This window comes from Populus alba, chromosome 15 (genome assembly GCF_005239225.2).
Source record: "Populus alba chromosome 15, ASM523922v2, whole genome shotgun sequence".
NCBI lineage: Eukaryota > Viridiplantae > Streptophyta > Magnoliopsida > Malpighiales > Salicaceae > Populus > Populus alba.
In genome coordinates this window covers 7028325-7050595 of record NC_133298.1, presented here as the reverse complement: position 1 = coordinate 7050595, position 22271 = coordinate 7028325, and the positions used below count along the sequence as shown (strand labels likewise).

At 30.8% G+C, this 22271-nt stretch overlaps 3 protein-coding genes and 1 long non-coding RNA gene across 6 annotated transcripts; 2 read left to right on the top strand and 2 right to left on the bottom strand.

Moving 5' to 3' along the window:
* Positions 1-5428: 5428 nt before the first annotated feature.
* On the bottom strand, positions 5429-7104 carry LOC118057284 (phospholipase A1-IIgamma). Its single transcript, XM_035069810.2, has 2 exons — positions 6491-7104; positions 5429-6379 (listed from the first exon to the last, which is right to left on the bottom strand). The coding sequence occupies exons 1-2, from the start codon at positions 7049-7051 to the stop codon at positions 5705-5707; spliced, it is 1236 nt and encodes a 411-aa protein (XP_034925701.1). The 5' UTR covers positions 7052-7104; the 3' UTR covers positions 5429-5704.
* A 5318-nt stretch (positions 7105-12422) lies between these two features.
* On the top strand, positions 12423-14124 carry LOC118057224 (uncharacterized). The gene is made up of 3 exons (XR_004688924.1): positions 12423-12795; positions 12895-12980; positions 13996-14124. It is a non-coding gene; the product is annotated as an uncharacterized lncRNA (long non-coding RNA).
* Positions 14125-14647: 523 nt separating this feature from the next.
* On the bottom strand, positions 14648-15805 carry LOC118057178 (phospholipase A1-IIalpha). The gene is made up of 4 exons (XM_073404994.1): positions 15663-15805; positions 15368-15616; positions 15212-15306; positions 14648-15034 (listed from the first exon to the last, which is right to left on the bottom strand). The coding sequence occupies exons 1-4, from the start codon at positions 15777-15779 to the stop codon at positions 14680-14682; spliced, it is 816 nt and encodes a 271-aa protein (XP_073261095.1). The 5' UTR covers positions 15780-15805; the 3' UTR covers positions 14648-14679.
* A 1554-nt stretch (positions 15806-17359) lies between these two features.
* LOC118057268 (G-type lectin S-receptor-like serine/threonine-protein kinase At5g24080) lies at positions 17360-20708 on the top strand. Of its 3 annotated transcripts, none has more exons than XM_035069786.2 (5): positions 17360-17676; positions 17958-19306; positions 19412-19592; positions 19735-20188; positions 20289-20708. In XM_035069786.2, the coding sequence occupies exons 1-5, from the start codon at positions 17435-17437 to the stop codon at positions 20628-20630; spliced, it is 2568 nt and encodes an 855-aa protein (XP_034925677.1). In that variant the 5' UTR covers positions 17360-17434; the 3' UTR covers positions 20631-20708. The 3 variants fall into 3 exon arrangements, with proteins under 3 accessions (XP_034925677.1, XP_034925676.1, XP_034925678.1); XM_035069785.2 differs by having other exon boundaries at positions 17940-19306; XM_035069787.2 differs by having other exon boundaries at positions 17548-17676; positions 17916-19306.
* The last annotated feature ends 1563 nt before the right edge of the window (positions 20709-22271 follow it).

The following is a 22271-nucleotide window of genomic DNA, read 5'->3' as shown; positions in this document are numbered from 1 at the left end:
GAAAGAGTGAAATTGAAAAAAAAAATCAATTTAGTAGAAGGATAAAAATAAATTTTAAAAAATGAGGCTCCAAATTGACATAAAAATAAAAAACAATGTTCTAATTCAAAGGTGAAATTGTAAAGAATAAAAATTTTTACAAAAAAACAAAGAAAAAAAAATAAAAATCAAAACAATGATGACCAAATTAGAAAACATAGCACCATCAATTTGGATTAAAAGATAAAATTGAAAACCATTAAAATTTTTACAAAAAAGACCAAGAAAAAAAAACTAGAAATATAAAGAATAAGGACTAAATTGGAGAATATAATATTTGATAAATTGAAACTCAAATATGAAATTGAAAACAAATAAAAATTTTACAAAATGATTAAGACCAAAAAAAAAAAAAAAAATAGAGATTAAAGTTGAAATACCAACAACTAAGAAGATGAAGCTGTAATTTTCAGGAATAGAGAGAGAGATAGAGAAGGTTCATTGGCAACATATGTTACATCAATAGAAAAGGAACATGATGACGCTTGTTAAAGGATATTTTTGGATACACTGCATAGGAACATCCCACTCACTCTCAGGTGTGCCTAATGTGCATATTTTTTTGTTTTTTTAGAGTATTTTCATTGTTTTACTATATATTTTAATTATTTATTATTTTTTTTTATTTAGTAAAATACCAAACTTCCTCCCAGCTTAATAATTAAATAATCATTGTGAAAATACAAATATATCCTTGATGTCAAGTTTTTATTTACTTTGAATCATTTTAATATGAAATTAAGATGAAAAATGCTTATTTGTCTCTAATTAATTTAAAAATAATACATAAACAATGTTAAAAGAATTCAATACTCTTAAAATTCAGTATAAAATTTTAAAAATATATTTATATTATTTCAATAAACGATGCTAATATAAATAGAGTTACAATTTTATTTTTTTAGGGGTTTTTGGGTTCTTCTAAGTTTTCAGCAAACACTACGATGTAAATTGTTTCTGGTTCCCTCTGTGTGCAGATATGACACCCTGCTGTCAACAAATGTTCACATCACAAATAGCTTTACTTTAAAAAAAAAAATTCTTGAGAAAGCCAATTCTAAGCGGTCCAAAGCACATGGGAACCTATAAACAGCACAATCATTGTACTTGGGTGAGGCAATGGTTCCTTAAGCCAATTAAATAATAATATATATAATAATAATAATAATTCTATACAAGTGAGATGTCATATCATTAAAAAAAAAACTAAAAGGGTGATGTTGACACGCTACTACTATCAACAAATGAATTCACTGTTTCTCTAAGCAAGTTCCACCGTGGACAATACCGCAATAAATTTATCTTCATGAAATTAAATTAAAAAAAAAATTAGGATATGGTTGTCTTATAATGAGGATATTTTGGTATTTTTAAATTGATTGAAGGTAGTAAAGTATTTGTCTTTTAAATTATAGTAAAATATTATAAATACTTGTAAGATTAATATAGTGTTGGATATTATTAAGGGGTAAATTTGTATTTTTATTTATAAAGTGTGTAGTAAATAACTAATTTACCATTTTTTATTTGGAAAATCAAAATATCTCATTGTTTTTTGGGTTTAATTTTTTATGCCTTGAATTTAAGGATATTATTCTTATTCAACTATTGATTTTTTTGGATGGTGCATGCAATTGATTTTGACAAACAAAAATGTTATTAGGAGGAGTCCTCAAATTTGCCCCGGTGTCTCCTCCATATAACGACAACATGTGTAGAGAATGGATCTCATGTTTGACTTCTGACACCCATATCATTTTTTCTTCTCTCTCTCTCCCTTGATTTTTTTGCACCAACCTTGCTATTTTTCAAATCAACCCCTTTAACTTCTCTTTGTTTTTTTTTATTTTGCCCTAATCTTTTAGAATGATATTTGTTTTATTTCAAGTAGCTTATAAAAATCAAAATTTATTTTAATTTCTTTCTTAATTGATTTTTTTACGTCTCTTTGTTATCAATTCAGTCCTTAATTTTTTGGTTGACGTTTGTTTTATTTGAAATAAATTTTGAAAATCAAAAATCTATTTCAATTTCATCCTCATTTGATTTTTTTAAAATTTATTTTATTTGATCCTCATTCTTTTAATTTCTATTTATGTCATATGAGATAATTTTTTATAATGTAATATTTTTTTTATTTCACCCTCGATCATTTTTTTTTCATTTAGAATTTATCCTCATTCTTTTTTTTATGTTTTTTTTTACTTTGTCAAAAATTTTAGTTTGGTATTTTTTTACACTCAATCTCATCATTCAACATTGAGTTGATTCATATTTAACCTTCTTTAATTTTGAAATTCACAAGTTCAATTTAAAAAAATTATTCAACTTAAGGATGTTCGCTAGTGGTTACTTTAGGTTCTTTTTAATCATTCTTTAAGTTAATGTGTTTTCAATCTCATCCTTGAATATTTATTTTGTTGGAGATTAAGCTTTATGTTTTATATGCTTTCTACTTTCTTTGTTTTTTTATTTAGTTGGGTTATCTAAGGTCTTTTATTTTTTGTTTTTTATTAAATATATTTTATCAAATAAATTTTTTTCTTAAATTAAATAGAATTGATTAATTAAATATAGATAAATACTTATTTCAATGTGTTTTGTTCAAATAGCTTTTCCAAGGCATTTTTTTTTTTTTGGATTCGAGGAAACCCCACCCTCCGGAAAGCGCACTTTGTGGGCCCAGATAAGTGAGTGCTGTCCCAGGCAAGAAGTGCACGCCCTGACTCGAACTCAAGACCTGCTGTGCAGATCTCAAACCCTTTGCCACCACGCTACACCCCTTGGGAACTTTTCCAAGGCATTGCTCTAGCAAACCATGCACTTTCTTTCAATGTTATTTTGCATTCTTTGGCAATGAACCTTAAACAATTTCAGCAAATCCACGGTGGAGTGAAGGGGAGTCTTCAATATTTTTCTCTTCTTCTCCTTGCATTTATGATATAAATAACTTATTCTTTTTAGTTAATTATTGTCAAGTTTTTTTTTTTTTGCAGTTCATTTGTTCTCACTATCTTTTATTTAAATCAAATTGTTAAATTAATCAATTTAAGTTAATGATTTGAGTAACAAATTTTTTGAAATTTTTTTAAAAACACTATTGTTACCTAACTATTTTTTTAATATTAAAAAAATTGAATCGGCATAGCACGGTTCCATTCTAGTTAAATCTAAATGACATTTTGTCAACAACCCCACTTCAAAAGGACACTTTGATTAGGTATTCCTTTATTCCTGTGCCGTGCTATGTGAGCTAATAATAGAAATACTCAAGATTCTACCATGCAGAATACAGCGAGCCCGCGTTTTCCGTTTATTTTTAGAGATTTGTTTTTGGGATTTGTTAATTAGATTTATAGGATTTGTTACATTTAAGAATATTCATTGATACTTAAATGTGTTTTTTTTTAATGTTGAAAACATGAGTTGCATTGAGAGACCAAATTTTTCTCATTTGATTCTCTCCATTGTCATGGTTATTGTTTGTATTTCTCTCTCTCTCGGGTACACACACACACACACATATATATATATATATATTGAAATTATACAATTTAAATATAATTTCAGTATATAAAGAAGACATCACCGGCGTGGAAGAAACCAAATTTTTTTCATTTGATTCTCTCCATTGTCATGGTTATTGTTTGTATTTTCTCTCTCTCTCGGGTACACACACACACACACACATATATATATATATTGAAATTATACAATTTAAATATAATTTCAGTATATAAAGAAGACATCACCGGCGTGGAAGAAACCAAATTTTTTTCATTTGATTCTCTCCATTGTCATGGTTATTGTTTGTATTTCTCTCTCTCTCGGGTACACACACACACACACACACACATATATATATATATATATTGAAATTATACAATTTAAATATAATTTCAGTATATAAAGAAGACATCACCGGCGTGGAAGAAACCAAATTTTTTTCATTTGATTCTCTCCATTGTCATGGTTATTGTTTGTATTTCTCTCTCTCTCGGGTACACACACACACACACACACATATATATATATATATATTGAAATTATACAATTTAAATATAATTTCAGTATATAAAGAAGACATCACCGGCGTGGAAGAAACCAAATTTTTTTCATTTGATTCTCTCCATTGTCATGGTTATTGTTTGTATTTCTCTCTCTCTCGGGTACACACACACACACACATATATATATATATATATATTGAAATTATACAATTTAAATATAATTTCAGTATATAAAGAAGACATCACCGGCGTGGAAGAAACCAAATTTTTTTCATTTGATTCTCTCCATTGTCATGGTTATTGTTTGTATTTCTCTCTCTCTCGGGTAACACACACACACACATATATATATATATATATATATTGAAAATTATACAATTTAAATATAATTTCAGTATATAAAGAAGACATCACCGGCGTGGAAGAAACCAAACCTGGGCTCCAGCTCCCGAGCAACAAAATAGTCCGAAGAAAGAAAAATTTGTAAAGCCCACCTATCATCTTTAAGCCTGAAGTGAGATTTCCAAAGGCCAAGCTCTGCTTTGGGAGTCAAATTACAAGAAAAGAACTCAAACTAGAAAACGGGGCTTTCAAGTTTTGAGGAGTTTTGCCTCAAAAGTCAAAACGGCATAAAACGAAAAGTAAAAGTAAAGAGCAATCTCAATCTCAAAAAGTTGCCTCTTTAAACACTCTCTGGGTTTCTTGCTTCTTCTTCTTTTAGATACTGCTCTCTTCACTTCTTCGTTTACACAAATCAAGAAGCAGAAGGTTCTAGATTTCAAGAATTTGAAAAATTGAGATTGTTTCATAAATAGTAAAACAACTGAAATCTTAATTTTTTTTATTTTTTATTTTTAATTCCATCCCTGTGTATAAGTATTCATAGTAATAAAATTGGGCTAGATATTATAGGTTATGGTATTGGTGAAATAAAATATTTATACGACACTAGCATTTTAAAATAAGTAAGAAAATTATACTGTACTGTTCACATATTCATTAACTTACTGTATATTTTTATTTTCTTACTTGATTCCTCAAACTATTATTTTTGACAATTTAATCCTAAATTGCATGTCAATTCCTTTTGATTTCTTAAAAAGGAGGCTCTCAATAAAAAAGGTCGTCAAAATGGGTGATGTGTACAAAGTTTTTTAAGAAAATAAACTTTAATATTCCTTAAGCTTTACAATTAATATAATTTACATATGTTTGAATGTTTAATATTTAATTTTAGTTAAAAACTTCATGTTTTTTATATTTTAGTTCATGGTTAGAGCGAGTAGAGAGAAATTTAGATCAAAATTTTTCATTCCCAATAAGAAAAGCTGCAAATAAGAATTTTAAAGAGAACTGTGGAATTTTGATCATTTAGCTGAAGCAACAACATCTTTATTGAATATCAGATTACAAGACGAGATGATTCAAGTTTGCTGGACTTAACTAGCACAAAAGGGATATAGCAAACCAATAATCTAAGACGGTCAGAGCAGGCCAACAATTGCCAGAAAACAACATACGAAATACAAATTTCTGAACTCCTCCACTTCTACAAGGAGTTTTCATTTATTATTATCTTAGAGAGGCATAGAACCCTTATTAAGTTTTATTATTCGATGCTTGGCTTATTGCCATAATTTTGAACAAGATCAGTATCATGCCGGCGACAGAATACTGTTTTCCAGTGAGAGGATGATCCCCTCAACGTCATCTTCAGTAGGAGGATCCGGCACATAATCATTCAACTTCCAGAATCCGTTGTCTATTTGGATCATACCATTGTTCTTCACGTTCCACCATTTAGGGGGTATGTTATACTTGTCCTGCAATAAGTCCAGAGATTTGTTTAGCAGTGCTATATCACGATCGACCACTAACTTGAACTCTTCTTCTTGCCCTTGGTAACCTGCTATTGTATGTAGATAAAGCTCTAAATTATGGGGTTCCGCCTTGGGATCCTTGAGGTACGGGGACTTGGTACTGTCAATTTCCAGTTTTTCACCTACATCTTGGTAGCCCAGCAAAAATACTGGTGGAAGACGAGGAATAATATCTTTCGAGTTTTTTATACGCAACACATGAAGATCGGTGGTGAGACCATTGAATACATCTTGGAAGCCTTGATCTCCGACGCGGGGACTCGCATATGCAAAGACTGTGACAGGAAATCCTATGTCCGAACCAGATGGCTTGTTAAAACCATTGGCAACCATGTCCACGCCATTCAATGTTGCAAGTGCTGCACCTAAGCTATGGCCTGCCACGGTTATGCTCACTTCCTCTCCGTTGAGAGCATACATGTCCACAAGTCTCCTGACCTCAGCAAGAACCTGGCCAGTACGAACGTAGTAAAATAAATAAGATTACATGATTATATATATATATTTCGAGGCAATGACAAAACATGGATTTAAGTATCGATTTTATTTATTTATTTTTACCTGCTCCCTAGCGCTGGTCTTGTTGTATTTGGACTTCGAACTTTTGGCCACATATACATTGTGAAAACCATGATGCACCTTGGGATTGTTGGTCTCTCCAAAAATGTCAGAAGCTGGTGTTAAATCGAATTGAAAATCCTGTGACCATTCCGAGGCCAGGATTGTTCCTCTCCAGCATACCAAAATATCCCTTCTCCCTAACACTCTCTGGCCTTCATCGGTTGTTACAGCCACGTAACCGATCCAGGCAGACCCTTCGAGATCCAGTTCGAGGACCTCTGCAATGTCTTCTGATTTCAAATAGAAGTACTTGGTTACTTGGTATTTGAATGGATTTCCGTTCTGTAGATTCACATTCATGAAAAATTCTTCTGGTGGATAACGGGAAAGCGCGTATGAATCCGATGCCTTCACGTAGTTGAAGGCATCGCCGATAGCTCCAACCCTTTCACCATAGTGAATAAGATAACGGCGGAAATCAGTGTTGATAGGGTGGTCCAAAAGACCCTCCCAGTTCTTTGCACCACTGAAATCCTTCCAGTTATCTGCTATGCTTGCCATATCAATGGATCTCACGATGTTAAAACTTGAATGCCTTCTCTTTTTTGCAAGTTAATTATGATGAGATGTGCATATATTTCATGGTTTTGCATGCTTTATATAGAGTATCACTACTGACTGCACCATTATTTGAAGCTCAAATGGAAACACATGGAAAAGTTAAAACACGTGTATTGAAAAAAAAAAAATTTCAATTTAAGATGATATATTGTCGTAAGAGAATTTTAAATAGATACTGTACTTAATTATATATTTTAATAAAATTAATTTTTATACATTTATATTACTTAAAAATATATCAAAATTATATTTAACTGCCTAAAATAAATTTTACTGGCTGCCTTGCGTTAGCACTGAAAATTTAGAAAACACATGGAAAATCAAATGGTAATGATGGTCTAGATTTGACTGGGGACGTCGAGATTAGAGAGATTGGATTAGCTTAGAGACTATTTTAATTAATTCTTGGATTTTCTCATTATTTATACAGCCTTTTGCATGTGAAGAGGAATAAGAGGTCATCGTGTTCTGACCAAATTTGGCAACAATATTTCATAAAATTATTTTAATTCAATAATTTAGATAATTAGATGAGGTTATATATATAATTTATATTATTTTTTAATATATTTTTTTAAGTGAAAAATTTTTAAATTTAAAATTTACATAAATTTATATTTATTATCTAGTGTTTAATTTTTATCAAATAAATTAATAAAAATAATAAGATTTGAACTTGTGATTTGTTTGGTCATTAAATTTTTAATACCATATTAAAGAATTATTTTAACTCAATAACTTAAATTGTTATATGAAATTTTAAAATATAATTTATATATATATATATATATATATATATATATATATATGTGTGTGTGTGTGTGTGTGTGTGTGGATGGATGTGTGTATATTACTTGCTGCCTTGCGTTAGCACTGAAAATGTAGAGAATACATGTAAAATCAAATGGTGATGATGGTCTAGATTTTGATTGGGGACGTGGAGATTGGATTAGCTTGGAGACTATTTTAATTAATTCTTGGATTTTCTTATTATCTATACAGCCTTTTGCATGTGCTAATCAAGAGGAATAAGCGCGCATCGTCCTCCGACCGAATTTGGCACAAAAAACAAATGGATTGGTCCCCCAGGTTAAAAAAAAAATACCTTGTAAATAGACTAAATACTTTGAAATCGACAATGAAATCGTTCAATTAATTTTTTTTTATCTCATTCTTGAGAAGCGTGCTAACCCTAAAAAAACTCAATGCAACCCTTCAATAATTGTTTTTTTTTAGTTTTGATTTCTGGTTTTTTAATTAATATTGTTTATTTGAAATAATTTATAAAATTAGAATGTATTTTTAATTTCATCCCCAATAAATTATTTTATTTTTTAAATTTGATCATTTAAAAAAATCAGTGCACCCTTTCATTTAATTTTTTCTCTGGATTTAATCCCTGATTTTTTTTATTAATATTTATTTTATTTAAAATAATTTATAAAATTAGAATTTGTTTTCAATTTTATCCCAATGGGTTTATTTCTATAAGTTTGGTCCCTGTTTTTTTCAATTACTATTTATTTTATTTAAAATGGTTTATAGATTTTCTTTTTCAAATTTCATCTTTTTTGAATTTTTTTTCTATTGAATTTTATCATCAATTTTTTATTGCTATTTTTCTACCTTTAAAGTTTTGAATTAGATTAAATTAATGGATTGAATATAAACATGAAGTGCTTGGTGTTTTTGCTTTTTTGCTTTTTTCAGGTTGCCATTTTAACAACACAAGCTATCTCTTTCAATTATTGAAATAATATTTTTTTTTTTCTTTTATGTCACATTAATATCTTTTTTTTATGTCTCCTTCAATTGTTTAATAAAAAACACTGATATTGACAAACCATCAATCAAATCTTTCTATTTTATATATAAAAAAATAAAAAATAATATCATTTAAAAAAATAAAGAAAAATAGTCAATCAATGTTTACTAGATTTGCCTTGGATTCATCGGGACATAAGTCAACTCGAGTTTTTGATCATTTTACATTAGATCAATTCTCCCCTAATTTCTTTTGAAACCTAGACCGGTCTAAGTCTCAGGTCACGAGTCCACCTGTCAAGTTGAGACGAGTTTTAAAATAGTAGTTTTTGAAAAATAAACTCTTTTATTTTTTTTTTAGTTTCCTTTCAATTAGGTTATCCTCATCTTATATTCTAGGTAGGAGGTTTGACCGAGTGACCTAAGTTTTTTTTGTTGCTTTTTTTTTATTATTCTTTTTTAATTTTGTCTTTGAAGATTTGATTCTTTTTAAAATTAAGCTTCATCTTTTTTTCTATCTAGTTTTCTATTATGTTTATCTCGTTCACATGATCCTGCTCGTAATTTTTGATGGTTAATTCCCAGGTTTGCTGATGTATTGTTTTTTTAGCTTTTTTTTTCATTAGTTTTTTTTTTTTAATTTTATCCTTCTATATTTGTATATTTAAGAATTAACAATCTTTATTTTTCCAATTTTTATTATTATTTCAAGTTGTGAATTTTTTTTAAAAAAATATGCTGACAGAATTTAAACATTGCTTTTTAACATTACAAAAAATTAGCTTAGCTGAGCCTGTTTGAGAGTGTGGTTGCAATTACTTTTCAAAATACTTTTCATTTAGAAATATATTAAAATAATATATTTTTTTTATTTTAAAAAAATTATTTTTGATATCAACGTATCAAAATAATCAAAAAATATTAATTTAAAATAAAAAATTTAATTTTTTTAAAAAAATATTTTTAAAATATAAAATCAAATAAAACCTCGTATTACAACCGAATCACGGGCCACCTACATGTAGTGGTGTTCGTAAAGCCGTTTGGAAGTGATAGCATGCAAGACTTGTATTTTATTTTTCATTTTTATCGTAAATGCCTTCATTAATGTACGTGATTTAAAACTTTTGGTGGGTTATCGGTATAAATGTCTCCCTTCCTTCCAAAACTTGGAAGACTTGTGGTATTTGACGCAAGAGTTTATGATCAATATTTGGACCTTTACGACTTTATATTGATCGTATAAATCATAAAATCAATAAATTAAAGTCTTAAGCTATTAATTTATAATAATCAAAAGGTTATTAAGTTTTAAAATAAATAAAATAATTACATAAAATAAATAAAAGATAATAAATAACTCTCCATCAAGAACTTAACACTCGATACCTTAAAAAAAAAGGATAATAAAACTTAACACTCGGTAAAAGAAAATGCTCAGCATGAAAACAAATTTAGACCATACCGTCCAATAAGAACATCATGATCTCACGTTTTCTTTGAAAACAATGCATTTCATCGTTTGAAAACAAGGCAGAATAATCCTGGGATTGCAACAGCCATGGGAGACCTTAAAACCTCAATTTCATAAAAATAAATAAATAAATAAACTAAGCATATGGAAATTGAAATGTCCAGGTACGAAGAATGGCGGAATTAGAAGCAAGTGGTCACATGCCTGCAGTGAAGGACACTGGCACTTGTAAAGGATAAGGATGTGTACAATTATTATTTTTATAAAATTTTTGAATTTTTTTAGATTAATTTTATATTTTTTTATTGTTTTGAAAATACTGATATTAAAAATAAAATTTTAATATATTTTAAAATACAAAATATTTACCACCATCCCCGAATACAGCCTAAATTTACAACGTTTTCAAACCAAACCCATGTAAAAAATGTGCGAGACGAGCGCAGCCAGTATTTAACACTTGAAGAGGCAATATTGAAGCTCTGTTTTTTTCACGTGAAAATCAACTCGAGACGTGCATAAGATTGCAGCCCACCTACTCCCACGTGGCACGTACACCTAGAGGCGTTTAGAGGCGAGCGGGCTAGGTTTAGGCCGGTTTATTTTCTCGAACTAAACGTGGCCAGACAAATTGGATCTTACCGAGCCTAGTAAAGTGTTAAAAAATAGAGAGTAAAGTCTCGAACTTTTTTTTTTCGCTGCCGAATAATCATATATCCTTGTGAAGAAGGAAAAACGGAAAAGATAGATTTACGTTTTTCATTAAAAAAAAAAGAAACACAAGGTATTATTCTTATAAATTTCCCAAACAAAGCTGAGCTACTCGGATTTGTGCACGCTATGCAACAGATCTTAATGCAGATTATAAGCTTGTGGCTTTGTTGAGATTCGAGACGAAAATATCTTCTTCTGCGTGCTCCGTCATAAGAGATGTGATTTATAAATCTCTCTATAAACAAAAATCAAACCAAAGCACGGAAGGAAAAAACCAAAAAAGATGAGCGTTGCTTTAATTTGATTTTATGTAATAAAAGTTGTTTGAAAATGTGGTTGTTTTTAAAAATTAATTTTTTATGTTAAAATATATTAAAATAATTTTTTTTTTAATTTTTTAAAAATTATTTTTTAAGAACAACACATTAAAACAATTCAAAAACATATAAAAAAGTTATATTTTAGTAATTTTTTAAATTTTTAAAAAACATGAATTGACATATATTTCCACGTAGACATATATATATATATATATTAAAATTTATTTTAAAAAAATATTTTGAAAATATGACAATAATTATTTTTTAAAATATTTTTTATTCAGAAAAGCATCAAAATAATATATATATTTTTTATTTTTTAAAATTTATTTTTGATATCAATATATCAAAATTAATCTAAAAATATTAAAATAATTAATTTAAAATAAAATAATTTTTAAATATATATATATATATATATATATATATATATATATATATATATATATATATCCTTTTGAAGTTATGAATTTTTTTTTTTTGATAAGCTTGGATTCATTAAAAAGCACCAAGAGGCAGAAGGGAAGAGAGAACAAAATAGAGCTGCAGATAAGCAGCAGGAAAAACGTAAACAATAAAAGCATTGAAATTTCTTTATTCTTGTTGTAAGTCTAGTTATTATTGAATTTAGTGGTTGCTCAATTTAGCTATTTTTTAACTAGATTTTAACTAAAATAGCTAGAATTTTATTTTAACTAGCTTTCTGAAATAAAAGTCCATAAATATTCTATTATTATTTTTCATTATTCAAATTATATTTAAAATCTCTAAACTCATTTAACTCTATTTCTCTCAATCAAAACAATGTTTAAGCATAATTTCCATATTTAAATGTTTGCCAAATGTAAAGGGAATTATTCAACTATAATGACATTGAGAATTGTGTAAAAAATTAAAGCACTAAACTACATATGATCCATAATTCAACTCAAGGTTGCACTTGGTATTGCACCATTGACCGTTGATTTTTTTTTTTTTTTTTTTGTTTCTGAATAAACGGTAATCAAGCAAGCAAACAAAATAAATGGAGAGAGCTTTTGTTCGCCGCAGTGGAGTGTTCTAGAAAAAGGGTTCCTTGAAACCCTTCACAAAACCCAACACTCTCAAAACAACCGGCCCCTTGTTTCCTCTCCGTCGGTGCCTTTCAACACAAACCTACTCCCACCATAAAACCAGAATTTCTCCGCCGAAATCGTCCTTTTCAACATCGACCCTGTCATCAACACAGAATTCTACCCCCTCGACGAGATCATCTACCGCGCGCTCCTACTGGCGTGCCCACTTCGACTCTCTCGTTGGTAAAACCACTTGGCCTTATGGTTCCCGTCTTATTCCCATTGCTGCAAGTCATATTCAGTTTTCTTGGGTTCCTTTTCCTCTTAAATTTGCATCCATAGGACCATCAAAGACAAGTCCATAAATCCCTCTTTAGTTATTCTGTGTTCACGTAACTGGGTTCTGATACTTCTCACTCTTACATTCCTTTATAAAATTTGGTTTGAATCTTGCAGCTGACTGCAGACTTGTTTTGGCCGAAGTGGTAAAGGAAACTCGCCCGTTCTGGTTTACACGTAGTCACTCTAATTGATTTTAGCCTGTTAGGTTCAATCAGATGCTTGTTACTTTCGGTTCACATAATTAATTTTAGCCGGTTTAAAGTGACCGGATGTTTAATTAACCGGTCCAAGACTTTGTGTTTTAGGCCATGTTTGTTTCCAGGAATTCACTTTCCTGGAAACCATTTTCCTCACTTTCCCATGTTTGGCAAATACATGGAAAGTGAGTCAAAGGAAAGTGAATTCTGGTCAAAGGAAATGTTAACGTTAATCTCAGGAAAGTGTTTTCCGTTTTTTATTCTTGGAAAACACTTTCCTGAGCCGGCGTTCTCGTGCTTTCTTAACTGTTCATGTTAATTGCACTGTTCAATGAACAGTGCAATTAACATGAACAGTGTATTGCGTACACTGTTCACTAAAAAAATAGTGAACAGTGCAGTCTCTTGCACTGTTCGTTCACTTGCCTGCAGAACTTTTTTTTTTTTTTTTTTAGTTTGTTATTTTTTTTAACATTAAAAAAAATAGTTTAGAGTGAATTTTTATACCTTAATATTTTATCCAATTTTATTACATGCTAAAAATATTATTGAAACTATAGTTTTTGTCGGATGTATTTCGTATGTAATGGAATTATAAATGGTTTCATGGAATAGTAAAAAAATATTCACAAGCTTATTTCTCTACAATATGATATGATATATATATTATATTTTATAAAAATAAACTATGTATGAATATAGGATATAATAAAAAAAAAATTCATCATTATACATTTTAGATTTCCATTTTTTTTTATTGTAAGTGATTAAAATATTTTATATTAAATATTTTATATTAAATATTTTATATATATTAGATAAATTAAAAAAAAATTATTAATAAATTATTTTCCAGTTCATTTTTCATAATACAACCAAACACTGGAAAGTGTTTCCATAACACTACCAAACATCAGAAATACTTTCCCGGAATTCACTTTCCAGGAATTCACTTTCCCCGGAATTCATTTTCCAAAAAGAATTCACTTTCCTGCAAACAAACGGAGCCTTAATATAGGTAGTGAAGAAGGCACCTCACCAATCCCTGCAATATCGTTTTCCTTGAAGGATCCGGCACGTGGTCATTCAACCCTATTACACCTGTGTGTTTTTTTGCTGATATAGTTATTTCTGTATTATAGATATAGGGACAGGTTCTAACATGCCAACTTAACCGTCAGCATATATAATTGAGTTGAAGATAACACAAATATAAGATAAAATGAAATTACAATTCAACTAAAAAAAATAAGACCATAATCATGTGACTTTTTGTACAGAATTTATAAAAAATGCCGCATGGTTAATTTATGAGCAATGCAACAAGTGTTATAAGTTTCGAGTATCGTAAATTTTAGTATTATTGAAAAATTTATATGATCGCAAACTTCAGAGCTCATGAGGTTAGTTGAGATATGTACAAATTGATATAGATTATTATATATATAAAAAAAAATTTGCTTGGAAATTGATGTTTGTATTGAAAGTTACTTGTAATAAATACTAAATTTTTTTTTTAATTTCTTCAAGAAAATGAGTCTAATAAGATCGTGTGTTAGAGCATAAACACAAGCAAATTGAATTCTACAAGGAAATCCAGATTAATTGAGCTGACCACATTCCACGCATAGCATAGGCGGCAGAGTCGATGTTGCCATTGTGATCCTATTGGTTGCAAATTGAATCTTTATTAATATCATTATTATAATGCTAGTGGCGTATTGTCTTTCAGGAATATAGCAGTAATATTCCCTTCAATATCATCTTCACTTGGAGGATCCGGCACACAGTCATTCAACTTCCAGAATCCGTTGTCCATTTGGATCATGCACTTGTTCATCACCGTCCGCCAATTAGGCGGGACTTTATACTTTTCCGGCAATACATCTGCAGATTTGTTTACCAGTGCACTGTCGCGATCGATAACCAACCTGAATTCTCCAAGTTCCCCCTGGTAACCTGCGATTGCATGAAGATAAATGTCCAAATTATGCGATTCAGCATTTGGATCCTTCGAGTATGGCGACTTGCTGCTGTCAATTTCCAGCTCTTCAACTCTAAGCTATGGCCTGCCACCGTTATGCTCACGTCCTCACCGTTGTGAGCATACTTGTCCACAAGTCTCCTGACCTCGACAAGAACCAGGACAGCAAAATCAAGATCAGATAATTCCTTATGGGATATAAATACTTTTCTTCTACAGTTAAGCAACGACAAGGTATATCACTATTTACCTGTTCTCTAGCACTGTTCTTATTGTACTAGGAGCTTGAGCTTTTGGCCAAGTAGACGCTGTGAAAACCATGGTGCATCTTGGGATTGTGGGCACCTCCAAGAATTTCAGCAGCTGATACCAGATCAAATTGAAGATTTTTCGCCTATTCGGACGCCAAGATTGTTCCTCTCCAGCAAACCAAAACATCCCTTCTCCCCAAGACCGTATTCCCTTCATCTGTAGTCACAGCCACATATCCAATCCAAGCAGATTCCTTGATATCAAACTCCATAAAATCAGCAAAATCATCCAGTTTCAAGTAAAAGTACTTCGTCACTTGATATATATTTGAATGGATTACCATTTTGCAGACCCACATGGGAGAAGAGTTCTTCTGGTGGATAACGTCGAGAAAGTGCAAATGAATTTGATGCCTAGACATTGTTGAAGCCATCACCAATAGCCCCAACCTTTTCACCGTAGTGAATAAGATAGCGGCGGAAATCGGTGTTGATGGGAGGAATCAAAACACCATCCCAGTTGTTGAATCCACTAAAAGCCTTCCAATGATCTGCTATGCCGGCCATATCAGTCTTATAGTATGTTTGATAACTCCCCTTGCAAGGCGTGTGTGGTGTTATCATATTGCTTGGTTTTTTATTGTATAGAGATTATCCCCCAAAGCTTGTACACTTGAATAATCCAACAGTAACCGAACAACATTGCAAGTTTAAAAACCTTTTGAACGATGTAATGATAGGTAAAGAATAATTAAATTTAATTAATTAGCACTCTTTCACTTTCTCGTCCTCTAATATATATAAATACAATAATGAGAAAAGGGGTTTCGTTAAGAAGTTATTTTATTATTTTTATTTTGAATCGTCTTTATTTTTTAGGTAAGTCTTCTAAATGCTTTCAGCTTTTATTAAATAAATAACATAGAAAAAACTGTTGGATTTTTAAGAATTAAAGATATTAATAACAAAAAAATAAGCTTTTACTAGCAAATTATTTTTCCAATATAATTTAAATTATTACTTTTCTTATAAAAAATGATAATGCCATGTAATTAAGTTAAAAAAAAAATAATAAAATTCAAGATCTTCCTTCCTGAAACACATGATTGGATATCTTTAATTTTGTATATTTCTTAACTTCACGAATTAGTATTTGATTAACGTTAAGATCTTTTTTTAGTATTTTTATTTATCTATTTTATTAATCAAATATTGGATTAATGATTAAGATTTTTCTTATTACTAAAAAACACATTAAAAATACCTAAACATTTTTTTTTATGTTAGAAAAGAAATTGTTACAACATGGGGCATATCACAAGCCAATTATAATAAAACATGAAGTTAGTCATGTACAAATTAGGTGACGTATTTTTATTAGTTTTGACAGAAAAAAATTGACAAAAAAATATCAGAAACATAATAACTTTATAATAATAAATTAAATACAATTAAACATATAAGAATAGATGGTATATATAAAATCCTTAAAATATGAAGATATATGGAGCCTTTTTCTGGATAAACAAGCTTGAAAATTTTAACACTCCAAGCCAAGTCATGATCTGCATAATTTTGTTTTTTCTCCGTCCTTTTTTTCTTAGACATTTTCTTTTCACATTTGGACAACCAAATGTTTCTTCCTTTTAGCCTCTATCTCCACATCCATGGTAATGTGAAAATCTGAATAATTTCAATCTCATGCAAATGGATGAATTCTATGTTTGGCTACGCAATTTAACCTGTTTTTTATTTTTTTATATTTCATGTCGTTTATATTATTATAAAAAATATTATTTATAAAATAAAAAATATTTTTTTTAATAAATTTTTAAATAAAAAATATTTTAAAAATTTATTACGGCTTGACTTCCGAAATTCCGTACCAAATGCGAGGTTACACGTGCATAGCCCTTTCGGCTGATCATTGCCCCACACATACACGACACGTGCCACAAAACCTATGGCTTATAGCTCTAGCCGACCATCTGATCCAAAAAGAAAAAAATTTCAAAGTGTAGTTCACCAACCACTGTATACGTGTTATGATCTTCCTATTTTTCTTCTCTACATGAAATTCTTACACGCATCTTTCAATCTGTTCTTTCCCTCTCATAAATAATGCATGGCCAATGCTCTATTTTGTAGTTTTAGCTCTTTCAAGTTCTTGACATTAACACTCCTAGTCCACTGGTAGCCTGCATGGTGCTGAGTTTGTGATCATGGCTAATTGTTTGGTCTTTTTTCTCTTGGTTTTAGTTTGGCTTTGGGCTGGGGCTAGGGCTAGCCACATTGGTTTGGGTTCAAGATTGATGGCTCGTGATCAGAATGAAGCATGGGTTTCAGATAATGGTACGTTTGCTTTTGGTTTAACTCCAGCGGCTAATGCTCGTGACCAGTTTCAAGTGGCCATTTGGTTCGCAGATCTTCCTGGTGATCGAACCATAGTTTGGTCAGCTAATAGGTACGCTTGCTTATGAGTCCCTGATCTATATATATATCATTTTTAATTTAGTCCCTAAACTAGTTTATCTTCAATAGGATCCTCCATTTATCAGAAATTCTCAAATGGGTTCTGTCCATATCATTATATTTTTCATTTTTTTATTTTTATGAAATGAAATGATGTCGTTTAAAAAAAAGGAAAGATAGAAAAAATCAAAGCCATTTATCCTTCTGTAGTCTTTACAGAAGCTTTCGCAGGTGACACTTTCTTAATTTTCTCAGTGATGATCTGATATATAGAAACTCCCTGGTCAACAAAAACGCATTCCTGGAGCTGGACACCACCGGCAACCTAGTTCTAATCGACGGCGAAAGAACAGTCTGGATGTCAAACACCTCCGGCGCAGGCATTACATCGGCAAGCATGGAAGAAACTGGCAACTTTATCCTCCACACTAGCACTAACCACTCAGCATGGCAAAGTTTTGAACACCCTTCTGATACTTTACTTCCAAACCAGCCTTTAACAGTATCCCTTGAACTAACATCACCAAAATCACCTTCACAGGGTGGCTATTACTCACTCAAAATGTTACAGCAGCCTACTTCATTAAGCCTTGCTTTAACATACAACTTGCCTGAAACCTATGATGCTTCACCTGAAGCTTATGCCAACTTTTCCTACTGGCCTGGACCGGATATTTCAAATGTTACTGGGGATGTTGTCGCGGTTTTGGATGATGCAGGAAGCTTTGGAATAGTGTATGGTGAATCATCAAATGGGGCAGTTTATGTGTATAAGAATGATGGTGACTATAATGGATTAGGTTCAGCTACAAATCAATCAAGCAATCGGTCAGCAGTTCTTCGAAGACTGATACTTGAGACTAATGGGAATTTGAGACTGTATCGATGGGATAACAATGTTAATGGTTCACGGGAGTGGGTTCCAGAGTGGGCTGCAGTGTCAAATCCCTGTGACATTGCTGGAATTTGTGGTAATGGGGTATGTAATTTGGATAGAAGCAAGACTAATGCTTCTTGTACATGCTTGCCCGGTACTTCCAAAGCAGGGGGTGATAACTTCTGCGTGGAGAACTCATCATCGATTGGAAGTTGTGATTCACGAAATACAAATCAAACATCTGAGTTCAGGATTGCAGCTGTGCAGCAAACAAGTTATTTTTTCTCCGATTTTTCGGTGGTAGCAAATTACAGTGATATTCCTACAGTGTCAAAGTGTGGTGACGCTTGTCTATCAGATTGTGAGTGTGTAGCTTCTGTTTATGGACTTGATGATGAGAAGCCTTATTGTTGGATACTTAGGAGCTTAGACTTTGGTGGATATGAGGACACTGGATCCACCTTGTTTGTGAAGGTTAGAGGCAACGAGTCGATGTCTCCAGGAGGCAATAAAAGGGGGACAGATGATGATAACACAAGAAAGAAGGTTGTGGTTATACCTATAGTTCTCAGTATGGCAATTCTTGTTGGCCTACTATGCTTATTACTGTATTTCAATGTTCATAAAAAGAGATACTTGGAAAGAGCTATGGAGAGCTCTCCTATTCTTCCTGGTGCTCCTATACATTTTACTTTCCGCGACTTGCAGATTCGTACCTGCAATTTTTCCCAGCTACTTGGAACAGGTAAATAATTATCACATAAATACAGAAACAGAGGAACTGAAACAGGGAAAATTTGAGTCTATCGAGTTTTAGTTATGATTTATGCATGCTATTGTCGTATTGCAGGAGGATTTGGAAGTGTATACAAAGGAAGCCTCGGAGATGGAACTTTGGTTGCTGTAAAGAAGCTAGACAAGGTTTTACCTCATGGGGAGAAAGAATTTATAACTGAAGTAAATACCATAGGCTCTATGCATCACATGAACCTGGTTCGTCTATGCGGGTACTGCTCGGAGGGATTGCAACGGTAAGAAATGCTTCCCAGAAAGAACTTAAAAGTGTTGAAAACCTCAAATATCGTTGATTCATCCTACATTTTCAGATACAAAAGACCACAACTCTAACAAATAGTTTTTTTTTCTTGAAAATTTGTTCATTTCCTTTGGCAGTCTCCTAGTTTATGAGTTCCTGAAAAATGGGTCACTGGACAAATGGATCTTTCCTTCGTATAGTTGCCGAGATAGACTACTGGATTGGTCAACTCGCTTCGATATAGCCATTGCTACTGCGAAAGGGATTGCGTACTTTCACGAGCAATGCAGAGACCGGATAATTCACTGCGATATCAAGCCGGAGAATATTTTGTTAGATGAGAATTTCTGCCCTAAAGTATCAGATTTTGGACTAGCTAAGTTAATGGGGAGGGAGCATTCGCATGTTGTGACCATGGTTCGAGGAACTAGAGGCTATTTGGCTCCAGAATGGGTTAGCAACAGGCCTATCACTGTGAAGGCTGATGTTTATAGTTACGGAATGCTTCTTTTGGAGATTGTTGGTGGAAGAAGAAACCTTGACATGTCTTTTGATGCAGAGGACTTCTTTTACCCTGGGTGGGCTTTCAAGGTATCAGAAGTTTTCTTGCTCAACCTCATCAGCTACAAATGGTGTTTTCATGGCAATAATTCTCATTTAATCTGACATTGATATCGATGCTTTTTTGCAGGCGATGATGAACGATACACCACTGAAAGCAGCAGATCGCAGACTAGAAGGATCGGTTAAAGAAGAAGAGCTAATGAGAGCAGTGAAAGTTGCTTTTTGGTGCATTCAAGATGAGGTCTACACCAGACCTTCAATGGGGGAAGTGGTGAAAATGCTAGAAGGATCAATGGAGATAAACACACCACCAATGCCACAAACTGTCTTGGAATTGATAGAAGAAGGCTTAGATCAAGTTTACAAGGCCATGAAGAGAGAATTCAATCAGTATAGCTCCTTCACCACTGCTACTGGTCATCCATCATCTCATGCTACCTGCAGTTATTCAACAATGTCACCCAGATAGGACAAAGGACAACAAGATTTTGTTTGACTTTATAATGTCGCCTCATTAATTTAAGTTTTATCCTTTTTTTTCTATTAATATTGGTGTCCGGATTAACTAGTTTGTGCCTCAATTAATTTTATAAATTCTGAAATTAACGATTATATAAATCTCCAGTCGCCCTGAGATTTGTAAGATTCGAACTAATGACCTTTAAAAAATAAACTTAGAATCTTATCAATTGAGCTGTATCCTTCGAGATTGAATTTTAATCTTTTTGATTAGGTAATATAGTGCCTAAGATTTTTGTTTAATTTTTTTTTTATTGATTTAAACATTCAATTTTACAATGTTAAATTAAATTTTAATTTAACTCTCACAGGTGTTAGTTTTTCAATTTCATCTAAAATCTTTTATTTGTTTCAATTATATCTCGTATCATTTTATTTTTGTTCCCCTATGTGAAGATTTCAATTTTATACTCAAAGTCGATAGAATATCTCAATATAATCCAAAAGATAAGAACGAAAAAATTGCAATTGAAAAAAAACCAGTGATGCAAGGTGTTTTTTTTTCAATAAACAAATATGATGATAAAATTTTTTTTCTCATTAACATTATCCAGTAGTCCTTTGACAATAAAGAATAAAGTTAAACTAAAAACAGATATGATAAATAATAGTTTTTTCATAAAATTAATTAACTAGAAAGTCTCTCCTACAATCTCTCACTATCATATTATATCTCCACTTTATATCCAATTTTCCATTAAAATCCTAAAATTTTTATTAGAGTTTTTACCCTTTTTTTTAATTATCATTACTTTTTATTGAATAAATTGTGCTATTAATGTTATTGTAAAAACAATACATGAACGAGAGAAGATAAGTTTGACTAATAAAATATATTTTTTCCTTAAAATTTAAGTGATTTATTTTATTATAAATATCTACTTTAATTTTAATATAATTAAATTAAATTAAATTAAATCTTTTAAAACTATTCTACTATAACATAATAGGTTCGTGTCATTTTACTAGTATCATGTTAAAAGTTTAATTTTTTTATCCTTAGACAATTAAATGTGTGTTTATCTATATGGTTGTGTTTGGTCCCATGTTTTAATTGGATTTTTCAAGTAAATTAAAAAATGTTTTGTTTTAAATTTTTTTTTTATATATATTTTTATTGTTTTGATATATTAATATCAAAAATATATTTTAAAAAATATTATTTAATATACTTTTAAATAAAAAACAATTTAAAAAATTCGTTGAACTATCACCGCAAAAAGCATAATCTTAGCTCTGAGGCTTAGAATTTTACGAGACTGAGCGACGAAAAAAAAAATCATAAATTTTGGAATCCCACTCCTAACTGGGCCTCATCTTGTTATTGGGTCGTGATCACATTACACTCAGTCCATACCACTTACCCAAACCCAATTCAACTTCCTTCTTTCTAACGCTCTTAACTTTTATCTTTTATAACCGTTTATTTTTGTATTTTAAAATTATTTTAAAAAAATTAATTATTTTATTTTAAATTATTTTAATACGTTAAGATTAAAATAATTTTAAAAAATATAAAAAATATTATTTTAATATATTTTTAAATAAAAAATATTTTATAAAAAAAATAACAACCATCTTTTTATATTAC

Coding starts and splice junctions, on each gene's coding strand:
- LOC118057178 (XM_073404994.1), bottom strand. CDS start 15,779: ATGGCCGGCATAGCAGATCATTGGAAGGCTTTTAGTGGATTCAACAAC. Junction 15,617..15,662: donor TTATTCACTACGGTGAAAAG/GTTGGGGCTATT, acceptor AGGCATCAAATT/CATTTGCACTTTCTCGACGT. Junction 15,307..15,367: donor GCTGGAGAGGAACAATCTTG/GCGTCCGAATAG, acceptor AAATTCTTGGAG/GTGCCCACAATCCCAAGATG.
- LOC118057268 (XM_035069785.2), top strand. CDS start 17,435: ATGGCTAATTGTTTGGTCTTTTTTCTCTTGGTTTTAGTTTGGCTTTGG. Junction 17,677..17,939: donor ATAGTTTGGTCAGCTAATAG/GTACGCTTGCTT, acceptor TAATTTTCTCAG/TGATGATCTGATATATAGAA. Junction 19,593..19,734: donor TGCTCGGAGGGATTGCAACG/GTAAGAAATGCT, acceptor TTCCTTTGGCAG/TCTCCTAGTTTATGAGTTCC.
- LOC118057284 (XM_035069810.2), bottom strand. CDS start 7,051: ATGGCAAGCATAGCAGATAACTGGAAGGATTTCAGTGGTGCAAAGAAC. Junction 6,380..6,490: donor AGACCAGCGCTAGGGAGCAG/GTAAAAATAAAT, acceptor CGTACTGGCCAG/GTTCTTGCTGAGGTCAGGAG.